Below are 22,016 nucleotides of genomic sequence, written 5' to 3'. Positions count from 1 at the left end.
CGCGGTCGCCGAGTTTCGCTCGCCACGAGATCGGCCGACCGACTGCGCCGCCCCCCTCAACAGTTCTCGACAATAAACCTGCTGCCGCCGTTCCATAGGCTTTAGCTAGGCTTTTCGATATTCTCGGTTATCTTTCGCGTGTGAGCCTTCTGCTCGCCAGCTGCTCGAACGGCTGTTTCTTATCTCCGTTATAAAAAGTGGTCGGAAACTCGCACATCGCGTCAGTTCCTCCTCGTCATTTGAACCGAACCGAACATTCGCAAGAATACTTCATGAAACCAATCGCACGCTATTTCTGCCGTTAAACGCTTAAAAGAATCGAACAAGCATTTTTTGGTGCACTATTAGAACGTTCCAATGGCGCGTTTAGAGTTTAGATGAAACGAGCGAGCGCTCCGCCTTAGTGAAATTTAGAAATGCAAGGGTGGACGAACGATTCGTTCGTCATTTGGCGATCCCTCGCATAGCCGGAAATTGATTGCTTCTATCGACGACGAGCACGATCGAACGTTCGTAAACATGGATCCTCTTGAAGCATCGAACAAGTATTTTCGCAGCGTTCTGAAGGAATTGCAACTCCTGTCATGCCAAATCAGAAACATTTTGCTGCGATATCTGCGACGAGGCGATGTCCTTTTTATTAATACACATATAGAAGATCCTGCATTTTCGTCGCTCTATGTGTATTTCACTGTATTATCGAATAGCGGATTAGGATCCATAATCTTTTTTACATCGGTGGCTTACAGAGATAGCAATAGAATTCATTGATTCGCGATTTCTTTAATCCTCGTCCAGCGGAAGTTCATTTTTTTCATATTCGTCACGAGTATTTATATATATCTTTTTATTTGTTGTGTATGTTTGTTTTATAACGATTATATTATCATAGAAACAAAATGAGAAGTCAAATTCATTTGGACTTAGGTTTTCCCCCTTTTTTCCTGTTTTTTTCTTTTTTCTGAGAAAAGTAACTTTTGGATAGGAATGTCGAGTGTAAGCGATGTCGATATACCTCGCCTTCCGTACATCAACCTTCAAACAGTGACGTCATTCGCAGTTGCCTTTCATTCATCTAGGCATGTATGTACTCGCAGATGTTTCTTTGTATCCTACGTCTCGTACAAAGAGCATTCACTCACCCTTGTTCTTCCATGAAACACCTATCCTACTTACAACCCCCATTAACTCCCACGAACTTCCTTCTTCATTCCTATTTCGAAACAAATAGGTACATGAACTACTTCAAGCAACTACTTGAACTACTTGAAGCAAAATTAATCTACTCTATTTAATAAATAATTAATTAATGTCGACCATTTTCTGTCATGAAATAAGTCGAATAGCTGAAGTAGCAGTTCCGATTCTATTATACCACGAGAATGAAAGATTAAACGAGGAAGATTCCAAGAATGACGTCGATTATAGTAGATACCGAATGGAAGCTCGAGTCTCTTCGAATTTCAAATCTTACTTACGTAAGAAACAAATATACTTAGTTGGAAAATGATCTGGCTGAATGATAATTTCCGATTATTAATTGGTTCATTAATCTCATTTGATATACGTTCAAGCAAAGAAATCATTAGCTCTTCGTTCTTGTCTTATACATATTTTATGTAAATTGCAATCACCTTGTTTAACTCGTTTCCGTCTATTTCATATTTGCAATAATCTACGAACGATACTTTATTTGCAAGGACGAAAACGAGGAATCTTAATCGAAAGCTGAAAGTTTATAGATATATTATCAGCACTATTATCCTATTAATTAATAGATTAATTTTGCAACAAAGTTATAGTTTGTGTGATGTAGTTTAATAATATTTTTCGACTTTCGTCGTTCACTCTAAAGCCAATTAGGACATAAATCCGGGTTACCACGATAATTATAATTTAATCAAATATTTAATCAAATCAATAGCTGGAGCTGTGAGATACCTTCGATCTCGTAAAAAAAACCGAGAATCGTTGGCTCGCACTGTCCCTACATAGCTTCGCAAGCTTCTTCGTTCATTTGTTTTATTTTATAAGTTTGAAAAGAGGTGCTTGTTTCTTTCGAGTTGTGGCGAAGTTAAACATTATCGTTAATTAACCGTATAGATAGCGCAGAAATTTAGTTATAGTGTGTTTACGTTTCACGTGTGTGTATAGTGTGTTTTAGTTTTAGTATAGTGCATCGGACACGGCAATTGAGATAAACTAATCTACCCGATTAAAGTCTGGAAAAGTTGCATGAGACTCACAGATAAATATCCACTTGAAGTTCAATGTTTACTTATGCCAACTTTCCTTTTTCAATCTGTCTTACATATCGTATAAAATTCTGCTAAATTTTTCTATTAAATATAATTGTTACTTCCTTGGTCAGTTCTTTAAACAGCAACGAAACTCTTTTTTTATCAGAAAAGGACTAAAAATAAGGACTGAAATGCTATAAGTATACGAGCTTAAAATATGTACATGACCATCGACTCTCAAAATAAAAGCAAGGTTTCTCTTTTGCTAGAAAATTATTAAAGGAGGCGACTTAAAATATTTAAGAAATATTTGAAATTATACATCTGCATTATGAAATAATCTTTTACAAGGACATTGTAGCTACTGAATTTTTCATGAATAAGTCTGTACTACCAGTGAAGAATTTATTTTTTTCCACCACAGCGAATATGTTTTCAACACATTCGCAGCAGTTGACGCAAAGTTACATCATTTTCCATATTTTATGTAGTAGATTTCAAAAATCTACATTTCGTGGATTTTGCATCTCATGTAAGAGATTTTAGAAATCTAGATATCATAGATTTCATATTTCGTGTCGACAGATTTGAGAAATCGAAATTCTAAGCGACGCGTTCGCCTATTATATTGATTCCGCTTGAAAAAGTCGAACGAAAGGAGGGATAGAAATGGCAGAAAACCTGTCCAATGCCGGTTTACGCGCGACGAAAAAAAAAGCAGAACATATAACGGAGCGCATATAATTAGACTGTGGGCTAAATCCTTGTGTTTTATGGCACCAGGAAATTCCATCTTGAGACACTCGATCGATTACTATCTTCTGCTCGTTTTTACATATGTATCTTTTTTATTATTATTATTATTATTTCCGTGTTAAGCTTTCGCTCATTACATGCTTAGGAAATAAGCTGGCTGCAAATACTGGTTACTGTTAGTTACATATGATTCTTTATATAAGAATATAGAATAATATTTTTTCATTTTTGACTTAGTTCCTGTGAAAAAGAAATTGGAAAATTTATCATGCGCATGTACTAGGCCGATTTTTAATTAAACATGTTCTGACTCTATCTTCTTGAAAATGAATTCTTAAACGAAAAAATAATATTCCACGTTTTCTGTATAGTTTCACACATAGAACGACATCCTGTCCCGATTATCTAGTTCTGTCCAGTCCGCAATTAGCCATATTCAAGTATACTTTATCAATTTTCAAACTCGATTTTCTTAAAAACTAAACCGAATATGAGAAAATTTTATTCCACATCATTTGCTTATTTTTACACAAGGAATCGCGTCATTCCGTCATGAATAAATATAACTAAATATACGTATATAAGTAACAATCCTTCTTTGACGTAGCGTTGATCTGTACGATGTCTTTGAGTTTTATTCCTTTCCTTATTATTAGTAATTCGTATCACTATCTTAATACTCTAGACGAACTGCTGAAATTCTCATCGCACTCCGTATGAGGTAGAGTAGAGTCTTCGTTTTTGCATATCGTAGCTTTGAGAGAAAAACGACACAGTTAAAAAAATGCAACTTTTGAGTTATAAGTATGAAAATATTACAGAGACACTTCTCGACCAATTGCGAAACTTTTATTCGTTTATCTTTGTAATTTGGCCGATACAAAGCAGTTATGTCGCTCTTCCTGATTTATACGACACTGTGCTGTATCCTACAAATGCGTCTTGTCGTTAATAATTGTGTCCTGACTAGAAAGATGATTTCCTACGGTTTAGAGCTAAATATGAAAAAAGAAAAAGAACATTTAAACCTATTTTATAAGCATTACTCATCTTGTTCATAAATTTGATTTAATTACATTTGGAAGTAGTTTTTCGTTCGTTTCTTCCGCAAGAAAACATACTTTAAGAAAAAGACGTACTGTAAGAAAGCGATATATATTTTTCAGTGGTGATTCTAGATTATAATTTATAGTTATACGTTGTAATCCATTTAAATTCAAACAGGCATTATACGCATAGCTCTATTTCGTTTGTTACATACTATATGTGTAAAAATGACGAAGATCTTTGTATCGAAAACACGAAGAAGAAAATCTTCCAGGTCATCTTTTTAGCGTGAAGAGTGAATCACATTCTCAGTCATTGGCGAAAGAAGAGAAGAAACGAGATACAAGGATTCCTGTTTACGATCTAATAACAAACGATAAATCTAGCTGTTGAGAGTCTTGTTCAGATGATTTAGACACCTCGCAATCGTTTGATAAATATAAATCACACTAATTAAGGGAAGCCCGTTTCAGGTTTGCAACTACAGCCTTATCGATCCTGATAAAGGCAATTAAACTGATAAACGCAGACATACATACGTCGATTCGACGACTTTTCTACGCAAATTCTAAAGTTATATATAATTACACAATCAGGTGGCAATTAACAATAAAGACACTAAATAACGATTTAAAATAAGGAATGCCTTCCTTAATATTTCATCTAAGTGACGCTTTAATAATTAATATATTTTAATATGGTTTCACGATAATATTTTAACATTTTTTAGAAACATTATTTTTGTGTAATTATTTCGAGTATTTCATTGTAAGCAATATTTTAGTACAATTAATTTTAATGTGGATCAACAGTATGATTTTAATATTCTAAATTTCATTTAAATAATCAATTTCCGTAATAAATATCGTATTAAATATGTTATTAAAATCTGGTTATAATCACGCGTTTCTCGAACAAATAGTATAAGAAAACGAAAAAGGATAGGGAAATGGCGGAAAAATGTGCATTGAACGTTTGACCGAAAGTATTCTCAACTTCCGTCGAACAAACGAAACGCAGTCGTGTCGGGGTTTATTTCACCATTGACTATTTTTGCACGCGTGCCAGCACGTTAAATCGAAACGATGTCAAGAACACAACTATGCTATTGCATCTTGAAGGATGGTTCGTTGTTTGTTTGTACAAGGTTACAGAAAACTGCAAATTATTTTTTAGAAATTTATTTCCTGATTCCTTTGCTTGCGTTATATAATGCTTGTTTTTAAATATTTACTTCATCTTTTTCCTTTCTTTTTCTCGCATGACGAGTGGAATTTTTCAAATTGATATAAAAATTGATAATTCACGTTAATTTATCTATGGATTAGAAAACGTTGATTGATATCTTTCCTTTTCTTTTTCTTTTTTTTTGTTTATAATCCCTGGATTACTAACGTCTGAAAGTAATATATCGAAAATTCTGATATGTTTGTATTTTTTTTTTTTTTTTTTTTTGAAAATAACAAACATTATGTATTGCCTGAAAAAGCGAAACTGCTTAAAAGAAATTCATGAATCCTCATTTGACGATGTAATCTGATTGGTATCTTTTTGGGTCACAGGTGACTACTTGCGACAAATTTCGATTAAGTAGATCATTTAAGTTTAATTTTCTTTCGTACCATATATTTTACACGATAAAAATCTTTAATAACTTATATAGAGTAAAAGTCAGAATAGAAATTGGTGTTGCATTTGGAAGAACTACGGCCATGTAAATCTTTGGTAAAAATAAAGAAAGATTTATACGTGTTATGAGGTGAAACAAGCAAAATCCTCGTTTCGAATATCAACTTTTGTATCATCCTGTATATCGTACCTTGCTTACTGGTATGCATATACGTATAACATATAAATCGATATTTGACGCTTTTATACATCATTTAAATTTATTGAAGCTTATTTATTTGTATACTCCAACTGCTTTAACGTTTCATTCAATTTTAGAGACCTATGTATAGATTTCATAAATCTTATATTTCGTACAAATAGATTTCATATAATAAATGTTCAACACATTTCGTGTTTTTTGTATTTTCATATGTATTTCAAAAATTCAGATTTCGTAGATTCCACAGAGATTCCTATATCTATAAACAATATTCATATTTTTTTTTTTACACAATGTAAGGTCGAAAGATTTTTTTTCTTAACTTTTCTTAATCTATTCGATGAAGAGAATCGTTTGACGAAACGTAGAAACGCAAAATGCAAAAGGAACACATACTGATAAACCGGATCGGTTCAAGTCTGTTCATTCTAGTTCATTTGCGAATTGTTATTGGCGCGCTGCATTATTATATCACTCGATAACGAGTTTATTTGACGATAAAAATGCTGCCCGCTAATAATTCATGCACTCCGCGCCATTAGGTAGTCAGCAGCCTCTACAGGTTTATCCATTTACCACGTATCGGTCGTTTTAAATGAGAAATCATACAAATTTCATAATATTTCATCTTATTGCGAATTTTTATATCCCAATCTCACATTCATCTTAATGAAGATAGGCTCTTAATGGCTTAAAAAATATATATTTATATAAATTTGAACAAAGAAATTGCACATATTAACAATGATCGTTACATATTCTTATTAGATCGAAGATATTTGTTTATTTTTAAATAATTTTTACATCTTCTACGGTTCATTCTCTTTTTTATTTTCTATAGATTTATTACATATTCATGAGGTTTTATCCAGCTGGAATTTTATTTCATTTTATCTTGGTAAATTTCATTTGTTACACATCTTGTTTGCTACTCAAGAATTTCTTCTTTCTCGCTATTGGCCCTCTGCCATAAATCGATGTAGATTATAGAACTACTACTTGGACTTTTCTCCTGCGACAAAGAGTCTCTTTTTAGACTACTATTTTTTAAAGTCAAGATGCGAAACGTTTTTGTCACTTGGATTAAGTTCAATGACAGACATTATTATTGTTTATTAATTTATCCGTATCTCACTTTCTTTTTTCACTTTTTGACTTAATCACATAACAATGGCATATTATCGTTATTATTTACATTAAGTGCATCTCTGTGTGCACGATACACGAGCTGTATACTAAAACAGGAAATATATGCTTCCGCCAGCAACACGATAAAATATCTTCGTAAATACATACTGGTGCTTCTAGAAATCGTTTCCACGATATCTCTTTGTATCCACGATACTGTTTTATTTCGTTATTATGACGTTGCTATTGCATTTTAAGTTTTCTTTGTTTTCCAAATATAACACATATTGTATGGAAGTTTGGGTATTTGGAGATTTGGAGATTCGGAAATTTGGAAGTTTGAAGATTTTCTGGAAACTTGGAAATTTTATAATTTAAAAATTTCGAGAGAATTTTTTTTTTTAACTAGAAACTTCAAAAAATGTTGACGTTTGTATTTACGTTGATATCTATATTTTTACATATAGCTCTTAAAGAAAGACAAGTCGTAAACGCTGCGAGATGTTTTATTTCATTAGATAAATCAACGAGAATGGTAAATTAAAAGCAATTTAGATAGTTCTAGTTCAGTGTCCTTGACATTGTAATGTGCGGAAAGACCAAGATAGAGAATTCCCATCCTATACTTTTCCTTCGTTTATTATGTTATTCCAGTATAACAATGCTGTAGACGTACAAACAATTTTTATTCCTTTATTTCTATTTTCATCATAATAGCGATCATTAATTAATCGTAATAATATTAGAATATGGATATAAAAATGGAAATATAGAAATTTAGAGATTCGAAAATTTCGAAATTTAGATGTTTGAAACAATAACGTCTTCTGTCATTTTAAATATTCATCTTTTGATTTTCTTTCTCTTTAGAATAAATGTTGATACAATTTGCTAATTAAAATTTCTAATTCATTGATATGTCAGTATTGTGTAATTCATTAACATTCCTTTAGATTGAAGATGCTGCAATAGATAATAATCGATGATCTAAGACTTCTAAATATATATTGCGGCAATTTAATCCCAATACCAATTCCAATATCAATTCTTAATTGATTTGCAAATGACGAATAATGCATGGAACTTCTAATAACTAGCGATGTTGCAAATCATAAAGCGAATCATAGACACTTTCTATGTTAGTACATTTTAATTATACAAGATTAATCAGTGCTCGATTGATTAATAGTATTGATATATTTAGTTATTATTGATATAAATAGTATTTTTTATCGATAGACAGATATTCTTAACTTTTTATTTATATTTAAATTTGTTTCACTGTGTTATTAGGAAAATTGTTTTACTAATATTCTTTTAGCAAAATTTATTATTTTTGTTATTAAGTAAAATATATAAAGGTTAAAAATAGCGTTCGGCAATACTATAGGTGGTATCCAAATATCATATGTTGCCCTGAAGTGTCATAATCGAAAAATCTCTTATTTCATTGCGCTTTGCATTTTTCCTCAATTAAGTCTGCAGAAATGTGCTACTAAAGGTGCTATAAATACAAAGAAGAATACCTCATACGTTATCTCCTTTTTCAATGACAGACAAAGAATCGAATTATACAGCAAAAAACGTTTTACACAATCCAATTAAAAAACGCAGTGTAATCCAATTAAAGCAAAATATGTTTTGCATAATCTAATTGAACAATAAACAATATAATGAACCTTTCGTAAGAATGCCCTCAGACGATCAAGAATATTGTCAATATTTCAAGGTTCTCAATGAAAATGCGGTTTGTCAATAAATATTGACAATATTGTATTAATAATACACAATGATTTTTTGAATTGAGAACATTGAAATATTGACAATATATATCGATAGACTGAGAACACTAAAATAGTACACCAACTTCTTTATATTGAAGACAGAGGCAAAGAAAGATAGAAAATCTGAAATATAGAAAATATAAAGAATATTTAAAAAATATAAAAAATGACGGCATCTGAAAGTTATTAAGACAAAATAAGTTACAGATTGAAATATTCTGTATAACACTTTTCCATTTCTCAACATATGTTAAAAAATTTGAAGTTCTCCATATTTTCCATCTTTTGGTTGAAATTATATTATACACTACAAAACAAAATACAATACAATACAAGAGACAATACAAAAGAACAATCACATTTCGCTTTTCCTCGAAAGGAACATTTTACGTAACTAAGGCAATATAGTAATCCAAAAATGACCCAACTTACCTTTTTCATTCTGAATTTCTATATCGGCCATTGCAAACTTCCTCAAACTGTCTTCACAGCAAAGTTAAAATTAAAAATACAAAAAGAAAAATTATCTTTTCTACCAGAAAAAGATATTTTTCTAGCAATCTCTTCCTCTTCTTTTTCTTCTTCTTCTTCTTCTCAATTTAAATCAGCCAAAAGAGCAAAATTTGGTCCCAACCACTTCCCTGTCATATCCTCTCATCAAGGATCACAGAGAAACTGATCGAACACACGATGAATCAGCCCTGGGATCACGACGTTGACTGAGCTTCGAAATTAAACGAGAGCATCGGTGTGTCGTTGTCCGAGCTTCCGAAGAAACATCAAGAGAGAGAGAGACATTCAGCTGGCACCAGATACACGTGCCATAAATAAGAACTGTGAAAATGCTCATGAAAGGTTATTTCATTTGTGTAGGTTTTCCCATTAACATCGATTCGTCAGAGGACATCGTTTCTCTCTTCGTTCTTCCTTGCTTTCAAAACACACCCAGGGGCTAAATTTGATTTCGTTCTGTTCGTCGTTCTTGGTATTTACGACGAAAGCAAGCCACCGTGAAGCAAATTCACGTTTATAGTTACACGTTACTATTGTTTTGTTTGTTACTATTGTTTTGAAGTCCTTCCGATTTTTTAAGCTTTCGTATATCATGCGGAAATTTTGAGACTTAAAGAGTCGAAGATTAATAAATTTGACTATTTGGAAACTTGGGAACTTGGAAATTTGGAAAGTTTAGAAATCGGCAAGTTATGAACAGAGACGATGAATATTTGGAGAATATGAGGTTGAATAGATTTTAAGGGTAGAAAGATAATTAGGCGGTTAGAATGGACAGTTTGTAGAAACGTAGTAAATTTGCAAGAACGAAATAATGGAGATACCTGACAATATGAGATTGAATGAACTTTAGGAGTGGAATGAGAATCGTGGGTGAAGGTAGAAAATTTATAGAATTTACAGATCTACGATGGTACTTAGTTTAACTCTTAATTAGACTACTTTACTTAGTTACTGTTAACCAGACTCAATTAGAAAAACTAAATCAAACACTGTACAAGACTATTGTAAAATTTGAATGATGACAATAGAAAGTGAAGATACAGAAATTACGAGATTGGACGGATTTTGAGGGAACTGGAATTCAGAGATCAGGATGGAAAATTTTTAGAAATTTAGAATTAACATGATATATTTGATTTTGAAAAAGTGTTTCTTGTGAATAATAGCGCCTTCAATTTGATTCCACATAACAGAAACTGTTTCTAGGCATAGTGGAAAACCGCGATGTAAAATGTTGCCTGTTTAATATTCATCTCTTAATTCTTGTGATTAATTAAATTAATTAGGAACGAGCCGATCCTTTCGAGAAGAAAGATTAAACTGTTGTCGGCGATAATTGTCACCGGTGTTCCCCTCGTTTTCAACACACTTGTTTGTCCGTTTAACCCTGTGATAATTGGCACAATTGCCAGAATTATGTCGCGTAACAACCGTTTGAAAAAGGAGACACGAATGAGAAGATCATTAATTAGTGGTGGATTAAACCAAGACAAATGCAGATCTTCTAGGAAGAACACGCTCCAAAACCCCATTTTCAGTTTTATTCGCGAAAGAAGTTCTTCGTATTTTAAGATTGATCCCTATTTGTTACTTGAGATACCTGACAGGTATTTGAGAAACCTTAATTTTTACCCTTATCACCTGCTCCCACCAAACATCATTTTTACCACGAAGACTCGGATATTATTTCGAAAATAATCTGTAACAGAGAATCAGTCGACTAACGATATAAGTAAATTATTTCCTTTAATTTTCCATCGTCTTTCCCAGCGAATCCATAGGATTTAAAACTTCTTGAATAAGAGGTAGGAACGAGAGCGAAGACCATCGAGCCCATCGAACCTTCTTCGATTTCTGTGCAAGCGAAGTTCACCGAACGATTTCTGTCTTCTTCCTCGAAATTTCCTGTTAACCTTGCTCCATCTTCTCATTGATTCGTTCGAAGATTTGATGAGAATCGTTACGTTCTTTAAAGATTACTACACCGTAACGTTGTGTACACGATTAATCGATTTTAATTTGACATATTCTTAGATCGGATAACGTCACAGAGAACGTCACGAATCAACGAGAAACACGAATCACATATCGTTGAATTTATCGTATTGATATAACTTGTGCAGATAGGAAACGATATTAGAAAATTATCGAGAATGTTCCCCTTTCTAGAAACTGTCTACAATAGAGATTGAAATTGGTGTAACGAATAGCCTCTGTATATGCAATTAAACGTTTATCTAGACTTTTCATTCGGGAAAGGTACTTTTAAAAAACGATAATTTCGAGTAACTTCTTACTCGCAAATATTTCAGAGGATATAAAATTGAAAGGTTGCTTAAGTGCCAATAAAAATCACTTTCAGCTCGGGTATATCGTCGTAAGTTGAATCGCAAATTTATCGATCGTGTCTTTATCGTGAAGAAAATTGGAATCTGTGAACGTTTATTAGACAGATAGTAGGATAAATAGCGAGGATAAACGTTAGAAAAGGGATATACGTGATTGAATAAGGATCAACGACGCATCATCGCTGTGAAATTGATTGATGTTTCGTTTTATCGAGGTAGCTGACAAGAAAATTGTGTTTTCTTCGGAGAAAAGGAAACAGCTCATAATTTTTAGTTACCTTCTCTTTTTAAAATGGAAAAAAACTCGAGTTCCTTCAAAGTTCTATAATTTTACGCAGGAATTATTTTAATCTCTGGTAAGTTCGTAGAATCATAGAAATTTGTAAAGTGGTAAATTTCAAAAATTGTAACGTTATAAAGATCTGATTCCCTTAAATTGTTTCGTCGTGTCCTCTCCGAAGAATTATCTTCATTTTGAAGAATTATCCCTGTTAAAATCAAAATTAGCTTGGGGAAAATTATTCTTCCCTAAATCTTATACCTGCGCACATACAAGAGTGTAAGAAAATCCTGCTTTTCATCGTTATCGCGGTCTTACAAGAACGAACCGAGAACTTGATAAGATTTAATAAAATAATCGGATCGAAAAAGATGTTTCATCTTTATTAACAGTCTTTCGAAAAGATTCTTCGAAGATGATAAAAATACGATTAAGAAAAGTGGGAAACTACCAATTATCTTCAAAATATTTTATAATAAATTCTATATGACCATACGTTCGACCTCTCCTTTTATATCAACTCAAATCTGTAATGTTACTCTTGATACATTAGTTTAATTATTTCCTTTTAACGTAATTTTCTCGACAATTAATTACGTAACTTTCTTGCTTAATTTTGAGTGCATCGGAAAGAAGAAAAATTACGCGATTGGGATAGGATAATATCTAATCCTGAAGAAATGTTAATTTCCGTGTGTCATTCCGTTTCAGATGAAGCTTAAGCCTGATTACACAACGCAGATTGGTTCTTGCGAGCGAGGCACGTCGTTAAGAAATAAGACGGCATTTGCGTGTGCCTTCAATCAAGGGAATGTTAAATCATTAACAAATCAGATTGCCATTGACTCGTGCAAGGCTAACTAACAATACGTTCGTACTAAAACCTTTAGAGGAACGAAAGGATAGTATACGATAAAGAATAGTTGATGAAACTTTGTCAGTCTCTAATTAATTCAAATTACGATTGCATACATAGTTTCCATTGCGCGAGAAAGTATTTTTACGTGTGTAACGCTAGAATAAAGAAATTATATTGAAACATCTTTCGTACTTGCAATTTGAAAATAGCCTATTGCATTTGAAGGAATTATGCATTCAAAAATTGAAACAAGTGATATTTCTTTTTGTTATTTTTAACGCCAAGTATACCGTTGCTCCTCTCTCTTTCGTTTTCCATGATTAAATAATTTTCTTAGAAAATAAACGCATACAGGCAAGAAACGAAAGGCTGAAATCGATGTTGTCCATTGTGGCTACAATGCAACGACTTCATCGGAAGTCCATCGAGGAAAAGAGTGAAACGTTCAACCGATGAACGTATTATCGATGCGTATTGCTATCGTAAGCTCTGACAAAGGCGAAGCTCGTGCCAAGGCCACATACGCAACAAGACCTACTTTGTAGGACTTCCTTGTCGACTAATACGATAGCTCGATATGTTTGCCAATGTGTTATATGTTTCCTGAAAAAAAAGGAAAAAAAAATAAAAATATAATATAATAATGTAAATAAATGTAAGTAAATTGCAAATGTGCGGTAATACAGTAAGACAAGAAACGAAAAATACAGGGAATTAGAAATACTCTCCTAGAATTCAATATGCGATATAACAAATCAAGTGAAAATAAATATTCTTCTCTAGAGAAGATAAAGCATACAGCATCTATCAAATTGTATCTAAATGTATAGAATATATGTAGAACATCTTTCGGTGGTAAATCGAATCGAAAATCCTGGTGGAAAGGAGAGAATGGACAAAGTGCAATTTCCGCGGCGGAAATTACATCTACGACCAACGATGGAAAGCATTGTTGAAAACCTGTCCGTGTGTACACGCGTAAACCATGATATAGCTGTGTGTTACGAGAATAGAGCAAATGTTTCACAGGGACACAGAAAGAGGAGCAGCTGATTCGATATTTGATTATTTATGTCAGACACATATAATCTTTATAGGATACTGAATGACGATTTCTGCCATTCTAATTTTTTTCTTTCTTCTCGAAACGATATGCAAAAAAAAAATATTACTTAGAAGAGAAACTTTTCCTCTTATGGTCATCGTTAAGTATAAGGCTGTTATTCTTTGAAGAGTCACAAAAGGAACCTTTTCTCCTATGGTCATTGTTAAGTATGAGGTTGTTATTCGTAAAAAAAAGCCATAAATGGAATGAGGAAACGATGTGCAAAAAGATATTTAAAAAAGAAACTTTTCCTCTTATGGTCATTGTTAAGTATAAGGCTGTTATTCTTAGAAGAGTCACAAAAGAAACCTTCTCTACTATGATCATTGTTAAGTATGATGTTGTTATACTATCAATAAGTATAAGGTTGTTATTCTTAGAAGAACCACAAAAGGAACGATGCACAGAAAAATATTATGACATCCTCTTATGATTATTCTATAAAGTTTCTTTTTTAATTCTTTTTCTTATAAGTTTCTTTTTTAATTTTATACCATCCAGATACTTTTCAGTGCTATGTGTATATTTTTGTATATTTTATATGTGTACATACTTTTACTGAACAAAAAATTGTTTCACATTTTTCCAAAGGTAAATCACGAACAAACGACCGAACCGATTTTAATCAAGAGTAACAAGCAGCTGGCTGATAAGTAGGTTTCCCTTGGTACACGGGAAGCTCATTTTACGTCCTACCGGAACACGAATGGAGGGACTAGGTATGTAACTAGGTATCCACGGTGAAAGGCGACGTCGGTCGAGCTTTCGTCTTAGTCGCGAGCTTGCGGAACCACCAGTCGTTTCTCGCGTCTCGTCGACGAAACACATCCCCCAACCCTCTACGGGAAACATCCCTTCGCGTCGTTTCTTTCTCGTGAAATTTTATTCTATTTTTATCGAACGCGATGAATCTACGAAAATGATCGTTTTCAATCTAATTCTCACGCTAATTTCTGTTTAATTAAACTGGCTATTTTTCTTTTTCGAAGAAGAAGGAGAAGAATCGAGAAGGAGTATATTATTTTGTACGATGTTCATTCGTAAAGATTGATCTTTCTGTAAAATCAATTCGATTATCGTTTTCTTTGTATTCTTGTTTAATATTTTCGTTTATTTAAAGGAAAGTGATAAGAATAAAAAGAATATTGTTTCTTGATTTAATCCTTTTCTCCATATTTTTTTCGGAGCAAAAGAAGGAATAGTAGAAATATGAAGGATATTACTTTGTCTGATCGATGTTTACCCGTAATTTATTCATAACGGTTGATGGAGAATTTTAACGAAGTGACGATTAGTTTTGGTGTTTCGTTGAATTTTCTGTGACACAATGAGAGATAGAACATTTAGCTGAGAAAGAGAGAAAAAGTTTAAATCGTGAGTCATGGTGGATAAATTGCACGAATACGAGGGTTTCGCTGGCAGGGTGCACGATGTTAGAGACAAGTTTAAAGAAAAATGGGAGACGTGGAAAGAGTGGAAGAATGGGATACCGATGGACCAGGGGATTAAAGGGTTCTTGAATCATCTACGAGGACCACCCAAATTGGAGAGAAGTTTGAATGATTACGCGCATATTTACAGGTATTTGTTCAATTATTCGCGCGAAGGTCCTGAAAATAATTAACTTTAAACGATAGAAAAATACAAAGGATATATTTTAGTTTATACTTTCACCTCTAGAGAATTCATTTTCTGAAAAAAATCAGTTTCTCGGCTTATAATATGATGTAATATATTAAAGTTCAATAAAAAAGGACAAATCTAAAATAACATAGGCCATAGCAACGTATAAATATCTTGTAGAAAAAAGACACGAGGAGAATTGGTACGAATATCCGCAGCTGTGATGGGAATCGAATTTTCTTACGCCGCAGAAACAGCGTTTGTTTCACCGACTTTATTAAAAATCGGCGTAGATCATCAGCATATGACCCTCGTCTGGGCACTCAGCCCTCTCATTGGTTTCTTCGTCACACCGATTTTGGGAAGTCTAAGTGATAGATGCAGACTAAAATATGGAAGAAGAAGACCGTTCATTCTATTGCTGGCTCTTGGAGTTTTGATAGGTAAAACGTTTTTGTGTAATTTATGATAATCGTTTATAGAAAATTGAAAACTGGAACAATGCGCAGAATGAAAATAGTAATTACAATATATGTAAAATATTTGTAAATGGCAAAGTACAGTATTCATTATGATATTTATTTGTGAAATAGCCAATAAAATAAATGAAGTAAGTTTTGTATGCTTACGCGATTATTAAAAATGACTTATTTTATGATTACTTTCTACTTAATTTTCAAGGATTAATATTAGTTCCAAATGGGGAAGATATGGGATATGCCTTTGGGGATGTTCCACCTACGTGGACCAACTATACAGTTCCCTTAGGACATCGAACTACGGCGAAACATGCGAAAGAAGAGTCAGTGAAACCTCCGTCTCACTCTTGGGGAATTTTCTTCACTATCCTAGGCACAGTTCTGCTCGATTTCGATGCTGATGCCTGCCAAAGTCCAGCCAGAGCATATTTACTCGACGTCACTGTACCTGGCAAGTAATTAAAGTTGTTATTTATAATATTATTTAATTATCTACATACTAACTAATATTTATTATTGTTTAATTATTCATCATACAATTTATATTAATTACTAGATAGATATTTATTGTAATTCCAGCCATTAGGAGGCCATAAAATACTTGATTTACATATATTAATTATTATTTAGCTACTTATCTTGAATAAAAAAAAACTTTTATTCTGAATAAAATATTTTATATTTGTGTTTTAAACTAAAATTGAAATAAAATTAATATAATTTAATGCGATGGTTGCAAGAATTGCTTATGATCCCATAATCGTTATTGCAAATTTTTCTTTTCACAGATGACCATGCTAAAGGTTTAAGTACGTTCACCATAATGGCAGGCTTGGGAGGATTCATGGGATACGGACTAGGTGGAATTAATTGGGATGCTACTACGATAGGAGTTATGTTAGGTGGACATCTTCATGCTACTTTCACTTTAATTACGATTATTTTTGTTATTTGTGTATCCTGTACCATTACCAGCTTCAAAGAAATCCCATTGGAATTGTTGGAAAGTGACGAATATCATCAGTTACAGGAACAAAAGGTTCGTTTAGTATTAATTAATTATTAAGAATAATATTAATAAATATACTACTACTAACATTAATAACGATTAATTTATATTGCTTTAGAAATAAAGAATTAGTTTGGATAGTTTTCCTGCATTTTTTAAGATTTTTTTTTTATTCTCGAAATTAATTCAGGCATCTGCTGAAGAATCGGAGGATCAGCCAAAGGAACATGAAAAAATCATCACAGATGATTGTGCTTCTTATGGCACCTTGGGCAATGATCAAGAGATTGCTACGAAAAAGGATGTAAGTCGATATATTTGTTCCACAGACTATAAATCAAAAATAAAGTGGTAATGATAAATAAGGTAATTGTATCTTTTTTCTCTTTTTCATAGGAGTTTGCTCTGAAACCTCTTCCAGTTCAAGAACCAGAGAAAAGAGTTGGTCAAGTTCCTATGATACCAGATATACCCATCCAAGACACAAATTACGTTGAACATGGTTTCGATGAAAGTATCGAAGGAAATCCAAAAGCCACATTAAGGGAATATCTTCTTTCTATCGTATATATGCCACATAGTCTTCGTATGGTGTGTCTAACTAATTTATTTTGTTGGATGGCACATGTATGTTATTCCCTGTACTTCACTGATTTCGTTGGGGAAGCTGTTTATGGGGGAAACCCACAGGTATTTATTCATTAATCAATTATTATACTTTTATTACTTAGTTTTAAAAATTATACGTTTGCATAATGTATATAATTGAATTTTTATATTTGTATAATTTAATGTATTATTTGTGCAAATTATAGGCTCCAGAAGGTAGCAAGGAAAGAGAATTATACGAAAGTGGAGTTCGCTTTGGATGTTGGGGAATGTCTATGTATTCATTATCCTGTTCCTGTTATTCAATGATTATCGAGAAGCTCATAGAACGCTACAAGTAAATATCTTCTTTTTTTTAAAGAAGTAATTTTTATTTGACAGAATAATTCTTAATTAATGATAGTATAGTTTCACTTGAAGTTTAAGTTTCATTTTATTTTCTATTTAGATTCTTTTTCATCAAAATAATTCTTCATATCAATATTATATATTCAAAAATTAGTTTTCTAGTTCGTCTTTTATTTAAGTCCTTCAGATTTTTTTAAACAAAGGACTGTAATAAAAAAGAATCGTTTTTCTGGTAAAAGTAAATGTATCATGTGATTTAACAGAGCCCGAAGGGTATACATTTGCGGCCTGCTGTTCTATAGCACTGGTATGATGATGATGGCGTTGACGAAACATCCCGCGGGAGTGATCATATTCTCTTGGACCGCAGGTGTTATGTACTCCACATTATTCACTATGCCGTATCTTCTAGTTGCACATTATCATGCTTCATCAACAGTAAGTGGTATCCTGTATCTTGAAAGAGTAATCCCAAAGGAATCGATCAAAAAATTTAAATCATTCGACTAACAATGTCGTGATTAAAAAATAAAAATTTGTTCAATTCGCAATTTTATCTTAGATTGGATCAGGACCAGAATGTTCTTTAATTATGAAAAAATACATATAATTTAAAACAAACCATGTTTTCTCTTAACAAATAACATTCAGAATTTCAATAAATCTTAATAATTTCCAAAGTTTAATAACACGTACCATATAATATATCCAATTTTTATATTATTAGAATTATTTTATAAATAACAAGAATAATTTAATAAAACTCAATGGAGGGGAAGTATAATGCCATTAAATAACGTAACGTAGTAATGTAACAGACGTATATATCAAGGAGAAATTGAATTAGTCGACTTTGTAGTTCGAGGTGACAGCCGAGGGTGAAGCCGTTCAAAGCGGGGGAGTGCGTGGTCTTGGCACAGACGTCGCAATCGTCTCCTCTATGGTGTTTCTGGCGCAGTTCCTTCTGTCCTGCTGCCTAGGAACGATCGTCAGTAAATCTGGGACCACTACAGCCGTTGTATGCGTGGCTAGTACCCTCGCCGCCTGCGGAGCCATTTCTGCAACACAGATTATGTATCTGGATCTTTGAAGTTCCTTTGTTAAACAGACGTTAATTATTTTTATTTTTGTAATTTATTATTTAAAGAATGGATTTTATATTTGACTAATTCGAAATAATAGCCCTGGAGGAATTATCATATTATATATTATGATTTATTATTATTAATGGAAACTAATTTAAATTTAGAATTTAAGTTATTGAAATTTAAAGAGAAGTGTCTTATTTTTATATTTAATTAACAAATCTCTTCTAAAATCACTTTTGAAAAAATTAGACTGTCGTCAAACTGATCTATTTTTCCTTCTCTTTTTCCTTTTCTTTTTAGTGACACTGAAATATTTGAATTATTTTTATTCTTCAAATTAATACTAAATTATAGTATATATCATATATATATATATTAATGCTGAAGAGATTTTATTACTCTGATACTTTTGAAGTAGACTACACATTTGGCGACGTTGATTATTTTTATTTTTACCACCAAGTATAAGAAGAATAGTGCTGTCGTAAAAACTGTTCAAAATAATAATTGTTGCTAAAGTGATGTATACATATTGTGTGATTCTCTCTATATAAATATCTGCTGTATTAACATTTCTACATTTATTGTTATTAGCATTATTTACATAACGAAAGAGAATTTCAATGATTTGGAAAGATCTATGAAAACTTGTGATTAGGAAATGTAATAACGATATAATAACGATAACGATGCACAAATAGTGGCTCCGTGTATCTACGATACATCGTACAATTACGATTCTATATAATTTAAAGATACTTGTAAATAAATGTAACTTGTAAAAACGTAATAAAATATGTAGCATAATCTATATACGAATGAAGGATATACCTTATTTAGGATCAATTGATATTAAACCACAAATTTTATAGGCAATCTCGATTTCCCTAAAAATCAACCTACTTAGATCCACAATGTACCGCAGAACGTACCGATCCATATCAAAATCCTGTAAAATTACACAAAAAAATTATATTTTCATTTTTTAATATTTTTATGTTTCTATATTTTACATTTCTTTATTATTCATATAAAAATTTTTGATATATGAGGGGAGATAAAAGGAGTGAATAGAACATAATCTTTAAAATAATAATCTTTTAGTTCTCCACAAATTAATTAATCAAAAAGAATCACATTTACGACTGAACACGAAATTAACTTAATGAACCATCACAAATGAATTTACTTGTAGATCCAACTAACAATTGTCATACCTGTACTATTTCATACTGCCTGTTCTTACAAATTACGGGATAAGAGAAAAATATTCCAGATCGAATCGAATAAGAATAATCAGACATAACACCCATAGAGGTCCATTCATTCTCTGGAGTGCCATTCCATAAGATTTTACAGTGTTCTGCCAACGCATAAGCTATGGAATTAATGAGGCTTGGTCTGTGAACAACATTTCGAATAGTCTAAAAAAAGGAGGAAAATATCTTAATTAATATCGAATATTTAATTCTATTTCATTTTCACGAAAATAATGACTATACTACATCACTTCGCATCATCTTACAACCATTTAATGCAACTATTCCAATTTATAACTCCATACAAGATTCACATTCGGAAAATTTGAAACTTGAATGAAAGATTACAACAAAGTTCCAAATACAATGAATACACATTTTCACATTTGTATATAGAATTTAATAAATGTAAGCGGTAAAGGTCAAATTAAGAAACCTTTATGTATCCTGAATGGGCAATATTTAAAAAAAGAAATATATACGTATATGGTTTAATAATTTTGATTTTTTAATTACAATTTTTAATATTAAATATCTTATTTTCATATATCAAAAGGTCGAAGGTCTTACTTGTGGAAGAACGTCAGTAATCCAAACTTTCAAAACATCAGCCAAAGGTTTTCCATGGGTGAAGTACATATATCTGCAATCGGGATAACTATATGAGCCATTCGAACCCCAGATTATTATATTCTTTACTTCTGTTGGAAGACACTGCGCTCGTGCAGCAATCTGAAATTTGAAGAAAAAACCGTTTGTTTAAAAATAAATTGAAATCATTAATAAATTAAATTATTTAAATATCAAACACATATAAGAAACACCAGAAGTACCTGACCTGCAGCAATATTTAAATTAAGCAAAGATAATGTAGTTATATTCTTGATAGGAATAGATTTCACATATTTGGATATGATTGTGGCAGCAGTAGTTCCTAGTACAATAATTCTTGCATCCCTTTTTACATACTTTTCTATAACTTCACCCTACAGATGGTATAAGATTTATAAATACTGGAAATGTTAATATTATATCTGAACAAGATAGGAATAATTAATATACATAAAACTTGGAAGTCAGAACATATTCTTCAAAAAATGGTTCAAGGTATTCATTGTCCTTAAAGTCGTACTCTCTTGCATAACCAATACAAATTACAACATCTGCATCCTTAAATTCAATGGAAGCATCATGACCATAACTGATGCCTATTGATATTAAAATATCTTAGTAATTGATTATGTTGTTATTTAACTTAACATAATGCACTGAATAATATTAAACAAAAATAAACCATCTTTTTATTACTGCATGGGTATTTACCATTTAAAACTTTGGGGCTAAAGGAAGTGAGTTCAATTGCAACACTTTCCAAGAAGGTCGTCTTGTTCGGTAATTCATAAAGGCTGACAAAGACAGATTGATTTTCACCAAATACATTATCATTCAACATTCTATACAAAAATGCACGTGCAAGATCTGTTGTACCATCTGTAACTACTACTTTTAAAACATTCTCTTTACGTCGAAAATAATTTCTAAGTATATGATCATTCTTTTCTAAATGTAATTTTTCATTCAACATTTTATTGCAAGTTTATATTCTCTATTTAATTATTTACCAAACGAATATCGACATAAATCATAGTATTATTTTGTTTTAATTCGCAAGAAATGGAGAAAAAAGAAGGTTTCTAAATATATAAA

General features: G+C 32.0%; 3 protein-coding genes across 6 annotated transcripts in view; 1 reads left to right on the top strand and 2 right to left on the bottom strand.

The window, feature by feature from the left end:
* LOC100746134 (synaptic vesicle glycoprotein 2A) overlaps positions 1–9,509 on the bottom strand; it is a 21,371-nt gene extending 11,862 nt beyond the window's left edge. Inside the window, exon 1 of one of the 2 annotated variants that reach the window (XM_012383532.3) lies at positions 9,219–9,509. In XM_012383532.3, coding sequence (XP_012238955.1) covers positions 9,219–9,249 — 31 coding nt within the window. In that variant the 5' untranslated portion in view covers positions 9,250–9,509. Of the gene's footprint in view, positions 1–7; positions 137–9,218 lie in introns of those variants that run through there. The other variant, XM_012383531.3, reaches the window with a different exon arrangement.
* Positions 1–19,859, top strand: part of LOC100746011 (proton-associated sugar transporter A) — a 20,614-nt gene extending 755 nt beyond the window's left edge. The window contains exons 2-11 of one of the 3 annotated variants that reach the window (XM_033319865.1): positions 14,486–14,613; positions 15,317–15,475; positions 15,698–15,960; positions 16,199–16,447; positions 16,785–17,035; positions 17,196–17,309; positions 17,402–17,695; positions 17,821–17,951; positions 18,226–18,400; positions 18,822–19,052. In XM_033319865.1, the coding sequence (XP_033175756.1) occupies positions 15,387–15,475; positions 15,698–15,960; positions 16,199–16,447; positions 16,785–17,035; positions 17,196–17,309; positions 17,402–17,695; positions 17,821–17,951; positions 18,226–18,400; positions 18,822–19,052 (1,797 nt within the window). In that variant the 5' untranslated portion in view covers positions 14,486–14,613; positions 15,317–15,386. Of the gene's footprint in view, positions 1–14,485; positions 14,614–14,642; positions 14,941–15,155; positions 15,476–15,697; positions 15,961–16,198; positions 16,448–16,784; positions 17,036–17,195; positions 17,310–17,401; positions 17,696–17,820; positions 17,952–18,225; positions 18,401–18,821 lie in introns of those variants that run through there. The other 2 variants (XM_033319864.1, XM_003488069.4) reach the window with 2 other exon arrangements.
* Positions 19,509–22,016, bottom strand: LOC100742545 (malate dehydrogenase-like). The gene is made up of 6 exons (XM_003488126.3): positions 21,633–22,016; positions 21,372–21,517; positions 21,143–21,295; positions 20,880–21,041; positions 20,268–20,474; positions 19,509–19,999 (listed from the first exon to the last, which is right to left on the bottom strand). The coding sequence occupies exons 1-6, from the start codon at positions 21,892–21,894 to the stop codon at positions 19,883–19,885; spliced, it is 1,047 nt and encodes a 348-aa protein (XP_003488174.1). The 5' UTR covers positions 21,895–22,016; the 3' UTR covers positions 19,509–19,882.

This window comes from Bombus impatiens, unplaced genomic scaffold, assembly GCF_000188095.3.
Source record: "Bombus impatiens unplaced genomic scaffold, BIMP_2.2 scf_0217, whole genome shotgun sequence".
Lineage (NCBI taxonomy): Eukaryota > Metazoa > Arthropoda > Insecta > Hymenoptera > Apidae > Bombus > Bombus impatiens.
Note: the sequence above shows the minus strand (reverse complement) of the source record. Positions and strands in the feature narration are given on the sequence as shown.